Source organism: Diospyros lotus, chromosome 5 (assembly GCF_014633365.1).
Source record: "Diospyros lotus cultivar Yz01 chromosome 5, ASM1463336v1, whole genome shotgun sequence".
NCBI lineage: Eukaryota > Viridiplantae > Streptophyta > Magnoliopsida > Ericales > Ebenaceae > Diospyros > Diospyros lotus.
The window spans coordinates 39,358,262-39,379,279 of record NC_068342.1 but is presented as its reverse complement, the minus strand read 5'-3'; the positions used below and the strand labels follow the sequence as shown (position 1 = coordinate 39,379,279).

Sequence of the window (21,018 nt, the reverse complement as noted above, 5' to 3'; positions counted from 1 at the left end):
GATTAAAATGTGAATTTTTTAAAAGTTTAATAATTTTAAAAAATAAAATACCCACATAAAAATAGATAAAATAGATCATTCTTATGGTTAGATAACTCTCTAAGTTCAAGCAAAAATAGAAATTAATGTGATCTTATCTGATAAAATCCTAAGTTTAATAAAAATCAAATCTCTCAATAATCTTTTATTAACATCTCAATAATCAACTTATTGTCAATTTTACAAGAAAAAATAAAATAATTTCAAAAACATCACTGCCCCCAAAAGTAATTCAACTGATGACTAACACCTTTATGATTAATATAAAATTATAAATTTAAACCCTCTCACACTTCTTAGGTATTTATAGTTATTTTATATATATATAAAAAAAAAAAAAGACAAACCATCTCAATGCATGCACAGGGCATCACATTCTCTAATTATAATTAATAAACAACAAAATAGTCACACACTATGGTGCCATACTCCTCGTGAGTGCATTTTAATGTTTTCAAAGGAACACTAAAAAAAGATTTTTGAATTATTTTTGTAATTTTAAAAACGTTTTTAAGTTATTCTGTAATATTTAAAAAAATATTAAAAACATATTTTCGTCTATAAAAGAATTAGAGACAGAACTGACTTTAAATTTTATTTTATTTTCCAAAATTTGTTTAAATACATTATTAAATTTCTGTTTATTTTTAAATTAAATAACTATTTTTTTGTAATTTTTTATATTAAAAATTATATTTATAAAAAAAATTCTTATATTTTTTTAATTTATGTATTTCTTCTATATTTTTATTTTGTATTTTTAAAAAAATATTATTTTTTTCATTTTCATTTTATATCGTACATGCCTTTTTTTGTTCTGGTAAACTTAAGAGGTCACACATTCGGGCTTGGCATCTCTAATGCACAGCCCCCTCTCATTCTTTGCTGCCCTTCCTATCTCCTCTTCTTCAGTGATCATCGTATGGCAAATCAGTAAAAACTTGCCCATTTTCACTTTTCTCCATTATGTCTTCTGTTCACAAGACAGTTGCACAAGCAGAAAGGAACAATAAGAGGGATCTCTCCGTTTATTCTCTCAGGCAAAGAAACCCAGAAGTTATTGAGTTTCTTTCACATTTGGGTAGCTAACAAGAAAGTAAATCCTCTTCAAAAAAATCAGATCTCACCTCAGCCATTTACATCAGAGGGCATGCCTTCACGCACCTTAACCTGCTGTTAAATGTGTAAACTTTGCCAGGCAACAGCTTCACTGCGACTGTTATTCCTCTGTAATGTAGTCGCGCAATGGAATGCTGATTCATTGGCCAAATACCAACTTCGTCGAGGTCTCCCTCGCTCCAGCAGATGTTGACAGTCACACCACCCCGTGCCTTCAATCCTTTAACACAGCCATTTGCCCATTTGTCGCGAGGAAGAGCTGGAAGCAAGTAGAGTTCCTTCATGGTGCTCTGAACAAGCATTTCTGCTACTGCTGCAGAGAAACTGGCACCACAAAAGTTATTTAGTAGATCACTCCCAATATCAGTTGTTCACAAGGTCTGTTAAGATGAGCCAGCCATTGGCATTGAACTTCACTAGGCTCGGGAATGACATGGAAGAGCAAGCACCAGAGGCTACATTCTCTCACAGCTTATAATCAAATCTCTTGAAATATCATAAATTAAACAGAAAGAATTCTGAAAGAAATTGATATATATCTCATGTATGTCTATGAGACTAAGGTCGTCTAGACTTCACCAGTTAAAAATGTCCCTTAAAGTGATTGAGAATCGTATCTTATCATAGGTCAATGTGATACAAAAAGAATGCTCGCAAACAACCTAAGATTTCACATGGCAACATTGTTGGAGATGCATCCTAAAAGGGTCGATAAAACTAACATATTAGCAAAAGGCGGCTGACATCAAAATGCTAAGATGAACGTGAAAAAAAAAAAAAAAACTAAGGGAAATAGGGCTAGAAAATAAATCCATGGTGCAGCAGAGGTAGAACAAAAACTAGAAAAGCCAGTTAAGATCATTTCTGCATTTATGCTGTAACGGCCAATGAGTGCCCTAAAAAATTGACAATAGATACATTCAGGATAATCTCAAGTATGAAAGATGCCAAATGAACTTGGCTCAGCCAAGTTAAGGAAATTAAGACAATGAATTATGGTTTAACAAGAATTATTGCCTTTGACATAGTGAAGTAGAGAAAGAGGATCTGTGTAACCAACTCCATGTTGCTGGGAAAAGGTCTACATTAGAAGTTGATATAGACCAACAAAACATTGAAAGCTTGCTTACCCGAAATTGGCATCAATTTGGAAAGGCGGGTGTGCAGTGAACAGGTTACTGTAAAGTCCTCCTTCAAAATCACCTTCTCGATCAGGATCAACCAAGTTAAATAAATGCTTGACCATCTTATATGCCTGCCCACTGTCCCGAAGACGTGCCCACAGAGCAGTTTTCCATATGGTTGACCACCCTGGACCATCCTCACCTGTTTCCAGAGATGAAATCAAAACGATACGACTTTAACAAATACAGAATATCACACTTGAAAAACTGAAGCTCAGAACTATACTATTAATGAAGTGAATAAAAACAATGATATGTTTCCAGTCCTTAGAACCCATAAATAAATCACATACTTATTGGCATACCATTTTTCTCATATGTATATGTATTGGTGCCCTGACGTTCAGTGCACTGTCGTGCAATATTATGATTCAAGGGAATTGGACTGCCAGAATGCATATATCAATTTACCAAAAACTAGAGACGCAGGGAACCTAACAGCAGTTGAGGCTCCCATCTCTCTTCTATATAACAAATTCATTAAAAAAAAAAAATATGACAGCAATAGCTTAAGATGAGATGATAAATTGTACATTTATCAAGAATTGTATTTTTTAAAACTTATTATTGTGTTATGGCATTCACTAAGGTACATATCTAGAAACACTTCGCATACAAATTCAAAACTTTTTCAACACAAATTATAGGATGGGTATTAATTTAATTTAATTAATTTGCTGAATTGATACTTTTGTTGAGTAATAATATTGGTTAGCAATGTCCAAAAGTTAAAAAATCACTTTTTAGTTTAAATTTTAGAGACAAGTAATAGCAGGCAACATTGCAATATCCAAAGCACTTATTCAGAACAGCCAAGATTTACTGGAAGAGTGAAAACTGACGGGACAAAATCGCCTCTCTTCTTTCAGGTGGAATGGTATGTACAGGCCAGTGGGAGCTGGAATTACAACTAAGAACATCTTAGGTAAGAGCCTGTAATAGCCCTGGAAAAGCTGCTGCTATGAAAATATTGGCCAAGACTCTTTTAACTGTGTATAAGCTCCAAAATGAATATGACTACAGTCCAATGCATGCATATCACCTTTTTCAATTAAAGAAGCACCACCACCTTCTTAGCTCTCTTTTGATCAGTGCTCCCAGTTAATTTTAGATCATCCTTGTGTAAGTTTATATTTCTGAGGTGTAAATTATACAGATGATATGGGGATGCCACGAGCTCAATTAGGCAAAGAAATTAAAAAAGGCAATAAAACTTTTGCTAGAAAGAACAAACTGAATGGAGACTTCAAGAATGAAATGATCTTCCCCAGTATTTGTTTGTAGACACAAACCTCTTTTATAAAGGGTATAATCTGCAGCTTTACAAAGATCAGGAGTCTTCTCAACAGTTATTGTGTGCCCTGGAAACAGGCCAAATAGGTGTGATAGATGCCGATGGTGCACCTCAGGGTCCTCAAAATCTTGTGCCTGTCATGAGTAAAGGTGCACGTGGTTTTTATTTCAGTCCATACTGAAAGCAATATATTTGTTCTACTGCATTAAATAAAATTAAATTACAAGAGGTTGGTAATTCAATCTTAAGTTTGTTGCATACCCATTCCATGATGGAACCATCCCTAGCAATTTTTGTTGGATAAAGACGAGCTTGAGCTTTACGGACTCTCTCAATCAAATCATCATCACTTTTGCCCAAGACCTGGTTATAAGTAAAAGGTTTGATGAGTTGAATAAAAATTGTTGTATGTTCATTGATTGAGTTTATGTGTATATATATATATATATATACATGTGATAGAGATAACAAGGCCTTGAAAGTAGGAAACTAACAATATCTACAACAACAAATAGTGTAACAGTTATCTACAAAGATGGAAATTCAAAACATATTCAGATAACTTTAGATGAGGGATCTATTGAGGAAGTTGAGATATTTGTGCTAGTATGCCCCCGCAAGATTGGGGTACCACAACAAACCCCAATCTTTGTAGCGTTGTTGAAGAAAAGGTTGGTGAGGCAGGGGTTTCATGAGACAGTCAGCAAGCTGATCAGCAGCATGAACATGGGACACATGGAGCTTGGTCTTGGCAAGCTGATCGCGGGCAAAATGGAACTCAGTGGCAATATGTTTCATCCGGAAATGAAAAACAGGGTTGGCACACAAGTGGTTCCCACATTATCACAGTTAATGGTAGGAGTGTTGATGGAAACATGAAGTTCTACCAGTAGATTTTAAATCCAACTCAATTCAGCAGCAGAAGAAGCAACAAAGCAATACTCTGCTTCAGTGGAGGATCGAGCAACTGACTTTTGCTTCTTGGAGCTCCAATTGATTGGGGTGGCACCCAGGAAGACAAGATAGGCAGAAGTAGAGGTTCAATCGTTTATATCACCAACCCAGTCGCATCAGAGAAAGCATGCAGATGAAGGGAAGATGATCTGTGAATGAGGATCCCATGGGTGATGGTGCCTTTGAGGTAGCGAAGAACCCGTTTGACAGCAAACCAATGAGCCACAGTTGGCTGATGCATAAATTGAGATAACTTATTTACAACAAAAGAGATGTTTGGACGGATTAAGGAGAGATATTGCATGGCTCCGAGTGTGCGACGATATTTCGTGGGATCAGTAGGAGAACTGTCATCTCGCAGTTGCAGTGGGTCATTGGAGCTCATAGGTGTGGAGACCACCGTAGAATCAAGCATCTTAGTGCAATGTAGGAGATCCCGAATGTACTTGCATTGGGAGAGAAAAAGGCCATTTGACATGTAAAAGGCCTCACCCCAAGGAAATAGTGGAGAGCCAAGGTTCTTGAGAGAGAACCGCTGATCAAGCGTGACAATGAACTGATCAATTAGAGAGTCGAAGTTGCCTGTGACGAGAATGTCATCAACATAAACAAGCAAAAACAAAGTAAGGGAACCTTGATGATAAATAAATAGAGAGGCATTCAAATGGGAGTTGATGAAGCCAAGTGAGACAAGAAAACCCTTAAACTCAGTAAACCATGCAGGTGGAGCTTGGCGAAGGCCATATAGCGCCTTGTGGAGTTTGCTAACATGTGAGGGGTGGCGCCTGTCAACAAAGCATTATTGACATCATCAATGAGGGAGCCCTTGAAGAAAAGCATTATTGACATCAAGTTGGCGGAAGGACCACTGATGGTGGACGACAAGGGTGAGAATGATGCAAGTTGTTGTCAGTTTCACAACCGAGCTAAATGTATCATGAAAATCAACATTCGAGACGTTGTTGGAAGCCCTTAGCAACAAGACGAGCTTTATAATGAGTGAGAGAGCCATCAAGATGCCACTTAATCCTGTAAATCCACTTACAACTGACAACATTTTGCAATGGGTGAGAGGGAATAAAAACCAGGCATTGTTTTTTACAAGGGCGTCAAATTCCTCATGCATGGCCTAACACCAATGAGAGGACTTATGGGCTTGGAGAAAGGAAGTGGGCTCTATTTGGTCTAGGGGAATGGTAGTGGACAAGCAATACTTCTTATTGGGTTTGACAATGTTGTTTTTCAATCAAGTACACATGGGATGACTAGGGAGAACAAGTGGTGGTGGTGGGGGTGGGGGTGGGGGTGAGAGTGGAGGACTGACCGGATTGCTTGTTGGCAACAGTGAGGAGCAAGGCGCAAAAGCAACAGGTGCAGCAGGAACCGAGGAAAAGGCAGGTGGGGCAGCAGCGTCTAGAGTAGGGACTAAGTAGTGTGGGGGGAATCAAGAAGTTCCCATTGAGGGACAAAGAAGTTGTTAACAGAGAGAAAGGGATTAGAATAACCCTGGAAAGGAAATAACTGTTCGACAAAGACAACATGTCGAGAGACAAAGACGCAGTTGGTTTGTGGATCAAGATAGCAACAGGCATTGTGCTTTGTGGAATAGCCTACAAAAACACATGGACGAGAATGAGGTTGAAGTTTGTTGGCGTTGTAAAGGTGTAGCCAAGGATAGCACAAACAACCAAAGACATGTAGCTTTAGATAATTCAGGGCTTTTGGAAGAGAGCGTGAAAGGGAGATCGGTTATGAAGAACTGGAGCAAGGAGGCAATTAATGAGATATGTAGGAGTTTGAAATGCAACAGACCAGCGAGTGAGAAAGAGAGAAGCATGATGGAGTAAGGTTAACCCAACTTCAACAATGTGACGATGTCGTTGTTCAGTAGTACCAACCAACTCAAGGGTGTGAGGAGGGGATTTTAAGTGTTGAATGCCGTGTTTTGTAAGGGTTGGTATGAGACCTTGATAGTCCCCACCTCCATCTAAGTAAACAATAGTAATTTTGTAATCAAAAAAATGTTCAACTACTGTTTTGAACGTTTCAAATATGGAGATGACCTCAAATTTATGTTTCATTTGATAAAGCAATGAATACTTGGTGAAATAATCCACAAACACAAAATAATATCGAAAGTGATCGAAAGATTCAACTGGTTTAGGACCCCAAACATTGTTTATGACTCTTACTACATAGACAAGAATTGCAATGACTAAGATTGGATGCTGAACAAGGTAAAAATGCATTAGAGATAAGATTTTTCAGAATTCTAAGGGAGGGATGACCAAGACGAAGATGCTATTGATTCATAGACCACCTTGGCGTGGTGTGGAATACATAGATGCATTTATTGTTGCTAGAAGAGGATGGCCACTCATATACATGCCCCTTATTCGGTCCTTGAGCAAGTGATGCCCCCGTTTTCAAATCCTTCACAACAAAATAATCGAGAAAGAACTCAATGGAAGTTTTATTTTGATGACAAAATTGGGAAATAGATAACAAGTTTTTGGTAATTTTAGGTGCGCGCAAAACATTGTCAAGTCAAAAAGTGGATTTAGAGGTGACAAGATTAGTGGATCCAATATGAGTTATAGGAACTAGATTACCGTCACCAATGATGATATCATCATTACCACCATATTCTAAGTGCACTAACAGATTCTGAGAGTCCGAGGTGATATGGTGAGATGCACCAGAATCAACTATCCAGTTGTGGTTGTTGTTACCTCCGGGATTATTCTACGTAAAATTGGCTTGTGGTGTTGAGAATGGATGTGGGCGAGATCTGCAAGTTTTAGCGCTATGACCAGGTTTGTCACACAATTGACACACAATGCATGGTTGATTATTGTTGTAGTGGGGACGCCAATACTGATCGTTGGATAATTGAGTGCCAGGATTGGAAAAATGGCCATTGTTGTGATAAGTTTTGTTATTGACATTCCCTTGATTTGGAGGTCTACTCCCGTACTGAGAATGCATACTTCAATTGTTGTTCCCATGGGACTACTTGCCTTTGTTGTTGTTGCTACATTGGTTGAACTGAGTAGTGATAGGTAGCTTTTCAGGTGTGCTGGTATTGCGCTCCAGTGCTAATTCATGATTAGCCAATTTGTCACGTAACTCTTCAAAGGAAATGAGAAGTCACATGTGCAGATTGCTGCAGTGATCTCCTTAAATTCAGAACCAAGGCCTCTAAGTGTGGTATGAATGAGTTCATCCTCAATCATCGGTGAGCCTGCTAAAACAAGAGTCTCAGAGATGCTTTTCACAGTTTGCATATAATCAACAATGTTTTGATTTTCAGTGGTTGTGTTTGTAAGGATCTCCTGAAGTCCCACAATCTGAGTGTGAGACTTACTCGCATAAGTTAGCTCGAGGCAACCCAATGCATCAGCTGCTGACTCCGCAGACATAATGAGAGGTGCTATAGAGTCAAACACAAATGCCAAAATGGCATGAAAGAGAAGTCTGTCATGTTGTCACCATAACCGGTATGCAGGATTTGGTGAAGTTTTATGATCATCTGAGTTTGCAATAGTGGAAGGCAGACACGAAAATGTGCCATCAATGTAACCTTCAAGGTTGTAGCCAAACAATAAAGATTGAAATTGTACTCTCCAAGAGGGGTAATTAAGTTTGGTGAGTTTAAGAGGAAGCTGAGGAGCTGCATTGATTGCTACGATCTGATTTGGTGGGTTCTGCGCAATAATGGGAGTGGCAGCAGTAGAGGTTGAATTGGCAGCGGAGGATGTGGTTTCAGCCATGGCAGAAGGTTGTGGAAAAGGACTTGTTTAACACAAGACTGCTCTGTTACCATAAAAGGTTTGATGAGTTGAATAAGAATTATTGTTTGTTTATTGATTGAGCTTAGGTATATATATATACACACACCTACATGTGATAGAGATAACAAGGCCTTGAAAGTAGGAAAGTAACAATATCTACAACAACAAATAGTGTAACAGTTATCTACAAAGAAGGAAATTCAAAACATATTCAGATAACTTTAGACGAGGGATCTGTTGAGGAAGTTGAGATATTTGTGCTAGTAATAAGTAACTGTTTTGTGTTAAGCATCTCTTGTAAAATTTCTTAATAAACTGATAAATTGAAATCTAAATTTTTTTTTCAGAATTAGACCTTTACCTCAGCAGCAGAAACAAAATCAGCAAACACTTCTCTGATGATTGCCATGTCCATGGTTGATGAGTAACTCACACTAGCACTCTTACCATCAGGAGCAATAAAAGTGTGTTCTGGGGAGGTTGATGGGTTGGTTTCAAGGTATCCTCCCTGGCCTTCAATCAACCAGTCCAACAAAAATAAAGCACATCCCTCCAGCAGGGGATATGCTTTGTTCTCCAAGAACCCCTAATTATGTTGAAAATATGAGCTGTAAATATCTTTCCAGAAGTTTAATTATGAGCAAAACTCTGCACGAAGCTAAAGGATCAATGCATTTGCATTCATATAATATAACATGCAGCCAAATTAACGCAGAGAGAGAGAGAGAATCAAAGATGTGCAACAGCAGTTTGCTGATGTTGAGTGAGAAATAAATTTGAGAGAGAGTTCCAAAGATGTGTAACTGGAGAATTGCTCTGATTGGGAGTGAAAAATAAATTCTCAACTGTCTTAATAAAGTGAATTTATGCAGGGACATTCTCTGTTCAAAAGTTATAATTTCAAGTTTCAACCGGTGTATGATGCAATAATCCGATCCAAAGTCTCATTAGGAGAGCCTTCTAGGTGGAAATGTAAGAACTTCTAGTGATTTAAGTATCAAATTTGAAGCTCCAAAATAATTATCAATGGAATGCAATTTAAAATCCTATAAATAGGAATTGTTAGATCAAATGTCATTGGAAGAATACACACAAGGGGAAGAAATTCAAAAGCGTGCCTTTCCAGATGTGAACCTGAAAAATCATACATGGATGCCATGATAATTCTTTCTATGCATGGACAGGTCATAGAGAGGATATAGCATATGAGTTGAAAAAGGCTCTCATTCATCTAAATCTCTCACATCACACTCTGAGGAAAAAACACAGAACTATGGAGTAAAAGACTCTTGACTGTGGATTTACTGCTGTTGTTCATACTTCATACAATAATAGCACTCAACTGTAAGCATATACAAAATTGTATGCAGTCTACAAACAAGTATATGCATCTAAGATATCCCCATAGCATCTATGATTAATATCTTAGGTTTGTAGACAAGGAGATATTATCACGTAATAGGCACATCCTTGCATTGGGACGCAGACAATCATTTGATAAAACAGGTTTGGAGGTCATCCGAACCAGTACCCAGCATACTAATCTCGCCAACATTTCAGCACATCCATTAGTTCATCAGAATGGATTAGGACATAGAGAAATTGGAGAAATGCATCTCTTCAACAGAAGGTGATGCAAAGTACCAAATACCACAACAGACAAACCAGAAATGCTAGGGTTATATGGCTCATTGCCTTGAGTAGACTCCCTTTAGCACATCATCAGCATTGGCATTCAGGTGCCAGGAGGATAATTGACTTAGAGAGGCATTCTTGATTTAATCCCATTAGTTAATGGATTCTAAAATATTCAAACCATTTTGGGTTGTGTTTATCCTTATCCATTTACAAAAACCAAATCCTATGAGGAAAGAAGCATTGTTAACTACTCGGCACATTTATTGCTTTGTCTTCATCCATCTCCTTCGCACAACCATAATTCTTAACTGCTTAGCACAATTTCCTTCACTCCCATACATTCTACTATCAAATGGATTAACATGTGGATAGATCAAAACAAAAGGAGAAAATAAGACACCATAATGGAGTGTTGAGAACTCTTCATTTTACCCATCCTTCTTTTTCACGGCCTTTACCTTTCTCTTCTATTGTCTCCCTAGAGCAATTATCAAACACATCACATAAATGTTGCGCTGAAATTTCAAGTTCAACTAGCAAAAAACTTCATTGTTTCACAGATAATTCATATCATTTTCAGCACTAGGACAACATTCACACCTAAATTTTATGCTTGTACATATATCTAGCTTTTTCCACACCAGAAGACAAATAAGCAAAATGTGTAATACCCAGTAGTTAATATCAAAGGTTGTTGCAGAAGATCTCTACAAAACAGTAGGGTTAGTGCAATAACATCGAACCAGATTTAATCGAATATAAAGAACAATACACAAAGGACCGATAACAACAACAAGAAGATGAACACGAAGTAAAAACTCCCTGCTTAAATAAAGTTCAAGGCTCAGATCTGTGAGTCCGTTCACCACTTTGGTAACGCCAATGAATAGGAACCACAAGCAACAACGGAACCCTCAAACCGAAAACCCAGAAAGCCCCAACACCTCTCGACCGAACACAAACGAAGCCCTCTCTCACCCAATCAATCAAAGCCACACAAGGTAGGTTACCACAGAAGGTCGATCAGTCACAAAGACAGAGGGTATAAAGCACAAAGCAAAGAGAAAAGCTTACCCAAGAACGAATGGTCGAAACCCCCCCTAAATAAGGCACACGCATCACTAACAAATCGGCCAAGATCAACAAGGATAGATGTTGTCTCTCAACATGCAAAGAAGCATCGAACCGACATGGAAACGGAGCCATCGAAGATCAGCCGCGAAAAGAAACCATGAAGGAAGCAATCGGCCAAGCAAGGAAACGAGAGAGAGAGAGAGAGGTTAGGGTTCGGCCAAGAAAGAGGGGAACACCAAGAGAATGGGCCTCACAAAGGGCCTTTTATATATGGGCTTAGGGCTTAGGGCTTAGGAGATAATGGGCTTTCGGACTCAGAACAGTGGGCTTCCCCCCACTTGAGCAAAATGGGCTAAGACCCATTTCTCCTCTAAAGTGGGAATATGGCTTGTGGCCCGACTTCCAAAATGGGCTGCCTAAAAGTAGTGACGAACTTGGGTTCTTCAATCCGGGGCCGAAGCCTATAAAGATAAAACTCACCCGAAAAAATCGTCACAGCCTTGGGCCTCATTAGGAAACACAAAACCAACAAAGGTATTTTTTGAAATTTTGGGGTCAAAATGGAATTTATCAAAGTTTCGAGCCAACATGTAAATTCCAAAACTTGAACGAAAAGGTAAGTGACCAAACCAAGACGAAACTTGGAGGGTAAAAATGTTCAAAGAGTCATGGGATGTCAAAAACAAGAGATTTACAAAGGTTTTGGGTTGAAATTACACGTTAGGGGCATTCGGGCCAAAGTGCAGAATCTAAAAACTGACAAAGGGTGATCAAAACGAGGGTTTTTCTAGACTTTCAAGGGTGTAGTGACACATCCTAAACTTGTGGGTTCTAATGGAATAAGTGGAAAGTCTAGGGTTTGAGAGATAGGGGCAAAAACATGAAAAATCAAAAATTAAAGGGTGAAAGTGCAATTAACGAAAATTAGGTGTGAAACTTGCAAATCACCGGCCAACTTTGCGAAGGCCGTCGTCGAAACTACGGCACCAGGATGTGCTCCAGGCCATGATGGTTCGAATGGACCTAGCCATTGGCCGAGATCGACGGTGTATTGACGAGAATCAATTTTTAAAAATAATCGGAATTTGGCCAAAAATTTCGAGGCAATTTGGTCACCATTTAGCTCGATTTGAGGCTTGATATGATGAGGATTCGAAGCTTGGCAACAAGGAAAGCTTTTGAATGGTCAAAAATCCGGTGGAAATCGGATATAAATAAGGTTCAAAAGGCTGAGAGTTTCAAATCAAAATCGAAGGAAATCGGCCACGTTTTAGCTTGAATCGAGCCTTAGGAATAAGGGGCTTTAGTTTTTGAGTTGTGGGGAGAAAATCTGGAGAGTTTGGTATAGGTTTAGTGGGTTTTTAGCAAGTTCGCGGGAAAATCAGGCTTGCCGGAGTCGCAACCTGCAACCGGCCATTAAGGCCTTTTCTAGTGAGTTTTTCCAACTTGCAAGGGTTCCATCAAGGTCACCTCAAGGAGAGCTTCAAGACCCTGTAATCAGAACGGCCATCAGAGCCGACCATCATCGGAGAAGACGACTAGAGAAGACAGTCCGCGCATATGAACGCCGGACTCCACCCTCACCCACGTGCTTGGCGCATGAGGGCGTGTGACGCACAGGTTTTTCTTGAAATTAATTTTAATATTTTTGTAAAATTATTTTAGGGATGTTCATGCAAAAATATTTAGAGAAACTAGGTGTTAGGTATTTATTATGAATTTTCGAAGGAAAGAAAGGTTTGGAAAAATTGAGAAAATTATGAGAAAAATAGAAATATTGATTTCTATAGACATAATGGTAAACAGGAGACGAATTGACTGTTAGAAGGAAGAATTGCAAGATTTTCGATGTACGACACGCTTTTCGAGCTGAAAATCAGTTTTTTTCCAAATTAAGGTGAGTGGTTCGATTACAGTCTTACCGTTGTCTTGTGAGTGTTTTGATGTGTGTGTAGTGGGTTCAGATGAGCGGTTCTACCCTACCGAGCTTAGGATTGCATGTGTCTAGACCAGTTCCAGCGAGCGGTTATACCCTCCAGAACTTGGGATATATCGTATAAGTGTCTTACTTACACGTATTTGTGGCATCGTATGCATATTGATCATGTGGAAAATTGCATCAACTGTTTTATTTATGAAAGAGTCGATGCATGGTACGTGTTTTTCTCATGTCATTGAGGTGTTGATTTTTGTATCGTTGTTATCGGGATGGGGTCTTCTTGGGAATGGGGCAAGGTTAATCCCAGTGGTCGAGTGACATGGATCGGCACCCGAGGATTAAGTATGTCACGGCAAGGTCAACCCCTCCAATGGTGTGTGGAATGAATTTTCACTGGAAGTTGAGTATGCCAGGGAGATTTCTCAAGTTAGACATGTTGCATGTTGTCTTTGTATGTATATGCCATGTTCGTGTGTTATTCATGCATTCAGTAAGTTGTATCATGCCATCACTTAAATGTTTTATCATCTAATCTGGGTTATGCCCCTGGAACATTCAACGTTCCAGCCAGGAACTGATACGAGGGCAAGGACGTGGTTAGCTGAAGGCTGTCAGCATTTAGCATAATAGATGTTGTTATCATTTTGAAGTTGTAATGCTTATTTCCATATATGTATGAACGATCGTGGTAGTCCACGGTGTTGTTATGTTATTACTTTCTGCTACATAATATGATGACTCGTTTAGTTTAAGACTGTAGTTCTGATTAATTAAACGAGCAAGACTGGGGTTTTAGGGATCTTGTGTGCATGTGAAGATTGTTTTTGAAATCATCGTATGTGTCAGGCATGCTAAGCCATGTGACAATTGTTCTTAATGCACCGCACGTGATGAACTTTGGAAAAAAAAAAAAAAGATTCCCGGGAATTCCCTTATAGTGACGCGCCCGAGTAAGGCAGGGTGTTACAATATAGGACATAATACCAAAGCTTATTCTCACACACAAATTCAATTTTGCAGTACTAAAAGTTAGTTGGTAGATGGCAAGCCATAACACAGTCCCAAAACATGATTTTAACCAAAAGAACCTTGATAATGTCACCTATAAAAATTGGAAGAATAGTCTTTATGTCTTTTCCTACAATGAAAATTGCATGGGAACAACTAGAGTAAATTGAAATAAACCATAGGGCATAAGAAAGACCAAAGAAAAGAAAACAGAGTAGAATCTCACTTTGTCCATAGTATAAGTATAGTGCTCCCACAGATGAGTACAAAGCCATGCTCCACCCATTGGCCATAAAGCCCAAACAGCCTGGCCACGATCAGGAGATGTTTTTGCCCATATATCAGACACTTGATGCACAACCCAACCATTTGCTTCATAGTTCACCTGCAATATTCTGTGGGTAAATAAAAAGAAATAGTGTTCATAGAGATTATAAACACTTAAAAGAGAACAAAAAACAAATCAGACAGTTCTCCAGCATCTTGAACTTTAGAAATCATGATGCTGCTAGCCAAAGGATGATATCAATAGGTTTCCAAACACTAGTTTCAGGCATTGATTTGTCCACTTGAAGCATATACGTCATCCAAACTATATGGTGCCAAAAGAACCTAACTACTTTATGTGCTAAACCAGGAAGCCTGTTTTGGTTTCCCCAAAAATATATGGCTTGCTACTAGAGCATAACTCACAGCAGCTATGTTTGAATTGTTGAGATATCCATATCCGCATACGTAGATATTACTTAATACCAAAAATAAGAACAAAAGTTGAATAGTAACAAATAGTTAGTAAGGACCATAATTATACAATAAGAAGCATTCTTACTTGGGCTGTTTTACTCCCATTGACTGACAGAGATGAAATGTAATCAAATAAAGGCTCTTGGCACTCGCGAAGGTTGCAAGGGAGGGAAGGCCAGTAGTTCATTTGAAGATTAATATTCAAATGAGGAGCACCACTGGAGAGTTAAAAGAGAAAATGTTCAGCAACATAAATTTAATAGATGTGAGAAATGGAATTTACTACATAAGATTTGGCAAACAGGAAGCGGTTTAATTACATCATATCAAATGACTAACATAAAATCAAGCAGAGGGAGAAACATAATGTGACTTCTTCTGTGATTACTAAACTTCATTTTTCCTAATCTCTCCTCCTGAATTCTTAGATCCAAATCAAAAGGCAAAAATTAAAATTAAAATAAAAAAGTGCAAACTGTGGAAGTGCATAGGGAGCAAGCCTTGTTAGCAACAGTAAGGTCCCTCTTTTGAGACTAGAGGGTAACAAATTCAACTTGTGGACCTTGTGGAAACAGCCTCTTTGCAAATAAAGCAAGGAAAAGGTTGAGTGCAAATATGAATCTCCCATGACAGTTGTAAAGTGGCAACCCCATGCACTGGAAACACCTTTTTGACACTGGAAGGGCATCAAGGAAAAATCTAGTAACGGATGAAAAATCCAACCTCCTGACGTATGAAGCACATTCTCTGAGTTATTCTCAAGCGTATTTAGTTATATCAATTGGCAGTAAGGCACATGCATGAAAGTACTTGCTACCATCTCAGGATTAAGGCTTTATGTGCTTCTCATTTGACAAAGAGAACCTTGGAGGCCCGGAACTAGGTTTGTGGAAGGTTCCATGAACAGAGGGTCTCACAGGGGGCATGACTGCCTTAGCTCAAGTAAACTGCATCCACGCAGGATCAACTGTCAAGGGAAGACTTTGCCTGTAGCAATCAACCCACAGGCCTATGGCACATACAGTTGCTCGTCTGATACACCTAAAGGCCTGCCTGCTACTAGACCTTAGAGTCACCTAACTCTTCAAAAACAAAACAAAACAAAAAAAAAAGGATATCCTAAGTGCATGAGACATCCCACTTTGCAAGGTTCGGAATATGGTCATTTTAGTAAGTAGCCTTACCTTTTCTTTACAAAGAGGTTGTTTCCACCAAAACTCAAACCCATGACCTTCTAGTCACATATGAACAACCTTCCTGTTGCTACCAACTTGTGACCTTCCAGTCACCTAACTCTTAACAAAAAATCCAGTGAGAACCTCACCATGTCTCTCTTGAGGGAAGGAAGACCAATACACAAACTAGGTGCTGTTGAAATTTTTTTTAAGTCATTCAGTCATGATGGTCTCTACTCCCAAGGAAAATTCAGTCATCAGTTCCAGTAATGTGTTCTATGGATGGTTTACACATGGCTGCACTGTGCTGATGTGTCAGGTATATATGGCAGATGCCACATCACAAATAGGTGAAAAATTGCCATGTGCACCAGTAAATAGGATAGAAAATCACATATAACTTCAAGGTTTCTGCATCCACTTTTTTCAAGTTATGAAACATAAAATATTCATCCATGCATCTAATATAAACACATAATAAGAAAAGAAATTATAAACTTCTTTTTGCATTTCATATGAGAATTCCTTCCAAATTTCATATGAGAATTCCTCACATATATCGAGAAAACACAATTATCCTTCAAAACAGACATTGGAAGAAGCAAAAGATGAAACCACAAAAAAACTATGCAAAACAACATAAAAAGAAACAAGAGGGGGGAGGGAGGAAAACTTACTCCCATGCTGGCTCAATATCATTGTTCCATATTCCCTGCAAGTTTGCCACCTGAGTTCCAGGCCGGGAACAGGAAATTAGCAGATATCGACCATACTGAAACAAAAGCTCCACTAGAGAGGGATCTTCATCAGTTTGAAAAGATTTCACCCTCTTTGCAGTCGAAACTGACTCATCTCCACTGCTTCCTACATATAGACTGGTTGCACAAGAGAAGAGTTCCTTCATTTTCAAGTACTCATTTTTTCTCACTCTCTTTGAGCTCTTGGAAAGCTGCAGAGAGACACGGTGAAAAAGGTTTTGGTAGTCATCCAAATGTCGAGTATAAAGAACATTATATGACAAGTTTTTAATTGAATTCAATGTTCTCAGAGACTCTGAAGTAGGATCCCTTTTTGAATCTGAAGGTTTAGTAAACGGGCCATCAAACGAAGATGAGGCCACCAGAAGCATAACAACCCAATCTGAGCCCTCAACCTTCAACTTCTTGTCATCCAAAATATGTATTGAACCCACCCCATCACTAATCTGCAAATTAAGAATTGCAGAAAACTGAATACCCTTGGGATTGTCATTTCCATTCACTTTTGGTGGGATTCGTTTACCAGGGCAACTTCCTTCCATGATGATCTGATTGTTTCCCTTTACATATGAGTGATGATGTAGTTTGCAGTCAAGAAATACAGTAAATGACAGAGATCCAGATTTACTTCCAGAAATCCTTGTCACAATAACTTGATCTGGATTTGAGGCAAAATGTTCTCTTGTGAATTCAACTTCACCCACAGAATATTTCACTTTTGCAGTTGCAGTATCCAAGTCCAGCACTCTCTGATAGGTTTCCTCTCTATATGCAGCATGAGAACTATCAAATTCTAGCTTGATATCACCCAATAGCTGGTAAACCTTCATCATCACAAAAAAATTACAAGAATACAATCAGAAAACTTTGTGCTCTATCATCAAGATAAAAAAGTAGAATATCCCAGTGAGGAACAAGATACTGATCCATTAAAATATGCTAACCAAATCATAAGCAAAGCAGGTACTATTTGAATAATTGAATTCAGATGCCAAAAAGATCTAGGAATTTTTCAATCAATGAGCCTGGAAGCAAAGCAACTTTGTCTATCTTTAGTGAATTGCATTTTCTAGTTTCACCTACAAGCCTCAAAGGAATATGTGCTTATAGATGCTATAATTGAAGCTATGCCTCAGAAATGGCACTGCATAGGCATAACAACTATATAAACTTATAAAATTGAGGAGATTGTTTGAGTGAAAACTTGAAACAGCAAAAAAAAGAAGTTGCATGAAGTATCAAATCATCCAAGAAGCTCAGATGCTTCTAAAATGTGAAGAATGTGTCCTGACACTGAGTATCATAACAGCATTTTAACTTGTAGAATGATGGAACAAGCTTATATGATTGATAATTGACATGTTGGCTTTTAAACTGTGAAATACATAGCGAGAAAATCATCTTGCACTTTCTGAATTATTCTTCTAGATATGTATAAGTAACTCGACATATAAAGATATACAAAGACACATTCTTGCCATGTTCCCGAAATTCCATGTCCTGAATTTTCTAGAAGACCGTAACTTCAATGTTTCCATGTATGTTTCAATCCCACGTAACTTCGCCATGCTTAGATGAGAACCTGTTACTGGCATAAGTGTTTTAACTTTTAAGGGTATAATGAGGAGATGTTACAATAATAGCATATTTTGCATAAGCATATGCTATCCAAGTGCTTCAATGGGTGATGCCAAGATCAATTAAAATGATAGTCTGCAATCAACATACTCTAATATACAAGTAGCTTACCTGGTAGCTCAAGTGTTGAAATTCTGCAAACTTAAAAGGTTCGAATGTGTGTTGAAAATTAAACAACGGAGCATTGGGAAACAAGAAAGTAAGGGAATGTTTGGTTGTGGAAAACTTTTACAGAAAATTACTCCACATAAAACGGGAAATTAGAAAATTTGTTCAAATACAAAAATTTTCCAAATGGAGATTTGGAGAACACAGTTTTCCAAAATTGAACCAAACTTGAGAAACTCCAAACATGAGTTTTCTAAGTTTTCCTAATTAATTTAGAGATTTGTAAATATGCATTTTTCCAAAAATTTTCCACATATCATCTTCGTCTCCTTCTCTAACACAAGTTACATGAAAGAAATTCAAACATCTCTCCTTTTTTTTTTAAAATATGTTCTAATTTTCTAGATTGGTAATTAATTTATGCATTTCTAAAGCTTGAATGCGTTTTCAAATTTTTCTACGGAAAATGAGAACTAGAGATTATATAGAAAATTGAAGATAGAAAAGTGGAGATCATTTTCATGAAGGAGCATACATCAGAAGGATTGTCTGACAACTTCACGGCGGCAGCAGTAGCTTCAGCATATTGGCCATCATCAACAAGTTTTCTGACCTCTGAGAGTGCCTTTGGGGCATCTGGGTTCGTGTAGTTTCCAGGTATCCCGGTCCAAAGAGTGTCCTCTACCAAAAGAATTCGAGTAATCTGCACTCAGTTTTACATTTGTACAGAGAAAAAGAGAGAGGGTAGACAATATTTTTTTTTAACTACCTTACCTCAAAACCTCTAGTTTTAAGAATTATATATTTAGACTCAGTGTTGAATTTGCATTGACCCGCTTGATCTGAAAAATCACAATTCGGATTTTTCTCCTCAAAGTGGGATCAGATCAGTAATGCAGGCATATTCACAAATTCAATGCGAACCCAAAAAGGAATTCTCTCCGAATGATCAGTTAAACGGACGCATCTAACAGATTTGCAATCCACGACTAGAACAAGAAACAGAGCAAAGCGCACAAACAATTCAAGTACAACAGATAGATAACAAATAATGATGATAACAAAAAAGAACTCATCCCACATTCACGATCTACCATTTCCATGAAATTTCGGAAGCCTTGGTTGTAATGAAAGCATTCATTAACGTATCAAGAAAATGTGAGAAAGAGAATAACCAAGACTCAAAGAGAACATTGTTTTCTCAATTGTTTTATTTTCTTTTCCTGGGAACCAAACAATAGGAAACCAAAACTGCGCTCGCGTGTTCTGTTTACCATTGAGATTGAGAGTCTCGGACTGAACACCGCCCCAAACCATAGCGCCGAGCCGGCCATTGCCGACGGGGACTGCGTCCGTCCAGTGCTTGGCCGGCCCATCGAACCTGACCTCGAGAGGCTTCGAAGGCTCGTCTCCGACAAAGCTCGGCTCCCACAAGTCCCTCTCGGCGGGCCTACTCACCACAACCCAATCAGCGTCTTCCATTTCAACAAAAAGGAATGAAAAAGCAAGGAAGCTTTTGGCGTGTTCAACTCTTAACACTTCTTTCTTGGGTTGAATCCTTTTTGATCTTTCTTGCTTCTTTATCACTGTTCTTGCTCCAATGGCCGGTACGATGCGAACCCGTGACGAGGATTTGAGAAGATTCCAAGAAGGAAAAAAGTGAAGAAGAGTTAATGAGAAGCGTGAGGCTGCGAGCGAGGCGGTGGGTGAAACTGAACGGAGGAGACAGCGCCTGGAGGGCCAGCCAATGCCTTAAAGTCTCAACCCGCCTTGTACAGTACAATCCTCGCGGGACCATCACTTACATTAAATATTAAAATATCACATCAACTTTCACTTAAACATTTATGCACGCCGAGTTCATGTTTTCCCTCCTTTCACCCTTTCTTTTATCATTTGAATTTTTAATTATTTTAATTATATATATTTAAATTTTTAATTTAATTTTTTTATTATTTCAATTACACCCTTCTAATTTTTTTTCAAATCAACTTAATTTTTATATTTTTAAATATTTTTTTATTTTTACACAATAAAATATAAGAGTTAAATTCACTCAATAATATTAAGAATGTATTTGAAATAATAAAAAATTTAATTTATTATGTAAAAAAGTTAAAATATAAATATTAAATTAATTTAAATATATATATTTAAAAATATAATTAAAATTATATAAAAAAAAAAAAACTGTCAAAGCATATCTACAAAGTGGGAACCCATGCCGACCGAAATGGTCGTCATCACATGCAGCCCAGAAAGTGTTTTCAAGGATATTTACCAAAATAGGAAAGAATACCTTAATAACGCATATATTAAGGTATTTCTCATAAGATAACTAATTTTAAATAATATATGATATACGAAAATTCCTTTAAGGCATCATTTTAGTGTTTTCAAAATGATTATTGTATTGAAACGTTGAAAAACATTAAAAAAAATGTTTCTGAGTAATTTTTACAAATTTAAAAAGGTTTCAAAACTATTTCATAATATTATGAAAATATAAAAAATGCGTTTATGTCCATAAATATGTTAGAGATGGACAAAAT

General features: G+C 37.8%; 1 protein-coding gene across 2 annotated transcripts; it reads right to left on the bottom strand.

Moving 5' to 3' along the window:
- Nucleotides 1-823: 823 nt before the first annotated feature.
- On the bottom strand, nt 824-20,207 carry LOC127802724 (alpha-L-fucosidase 2). Of its 2 annotated transcripts, XM_052338710.1 has the most exons (10): nt 19,741-20,207; nt 19,002-19,147; nt 16,640-17,544; nt 14,873-15,005; nt 14,270-14,428; nt 8,746-8,970; nt 3,898-3,999; nt 3,635-3,770; nt 2,289-2,484; nt 825-1,482 (listed from the first exon to the last, which is right to left on the bottom strand). In XM_052338710.1, exons 1-10 carry the CDS (start codon nt 19,946-19,948, stop codon nt 1,176-1,178), a joined length of 2,517 nt encoding a protein of 838 aa, XP_052194670.1. In that variant the 5' UTR covers nt 19,949-20,207; the 3' UTR covers nt 825-1,175. The 2 variants fall into 2 exon arrangements, with proteins under 2 accessions (XP_052194671.1, XP_052194670.1); XM_052338711.1 differs by lacking the exon at nt 19,002-19,147 and having other exon boundaries at nt 824-1,482.
- Between the last annotated feature and the right edge of the window lie 811 nt (nt 20,208-21,018).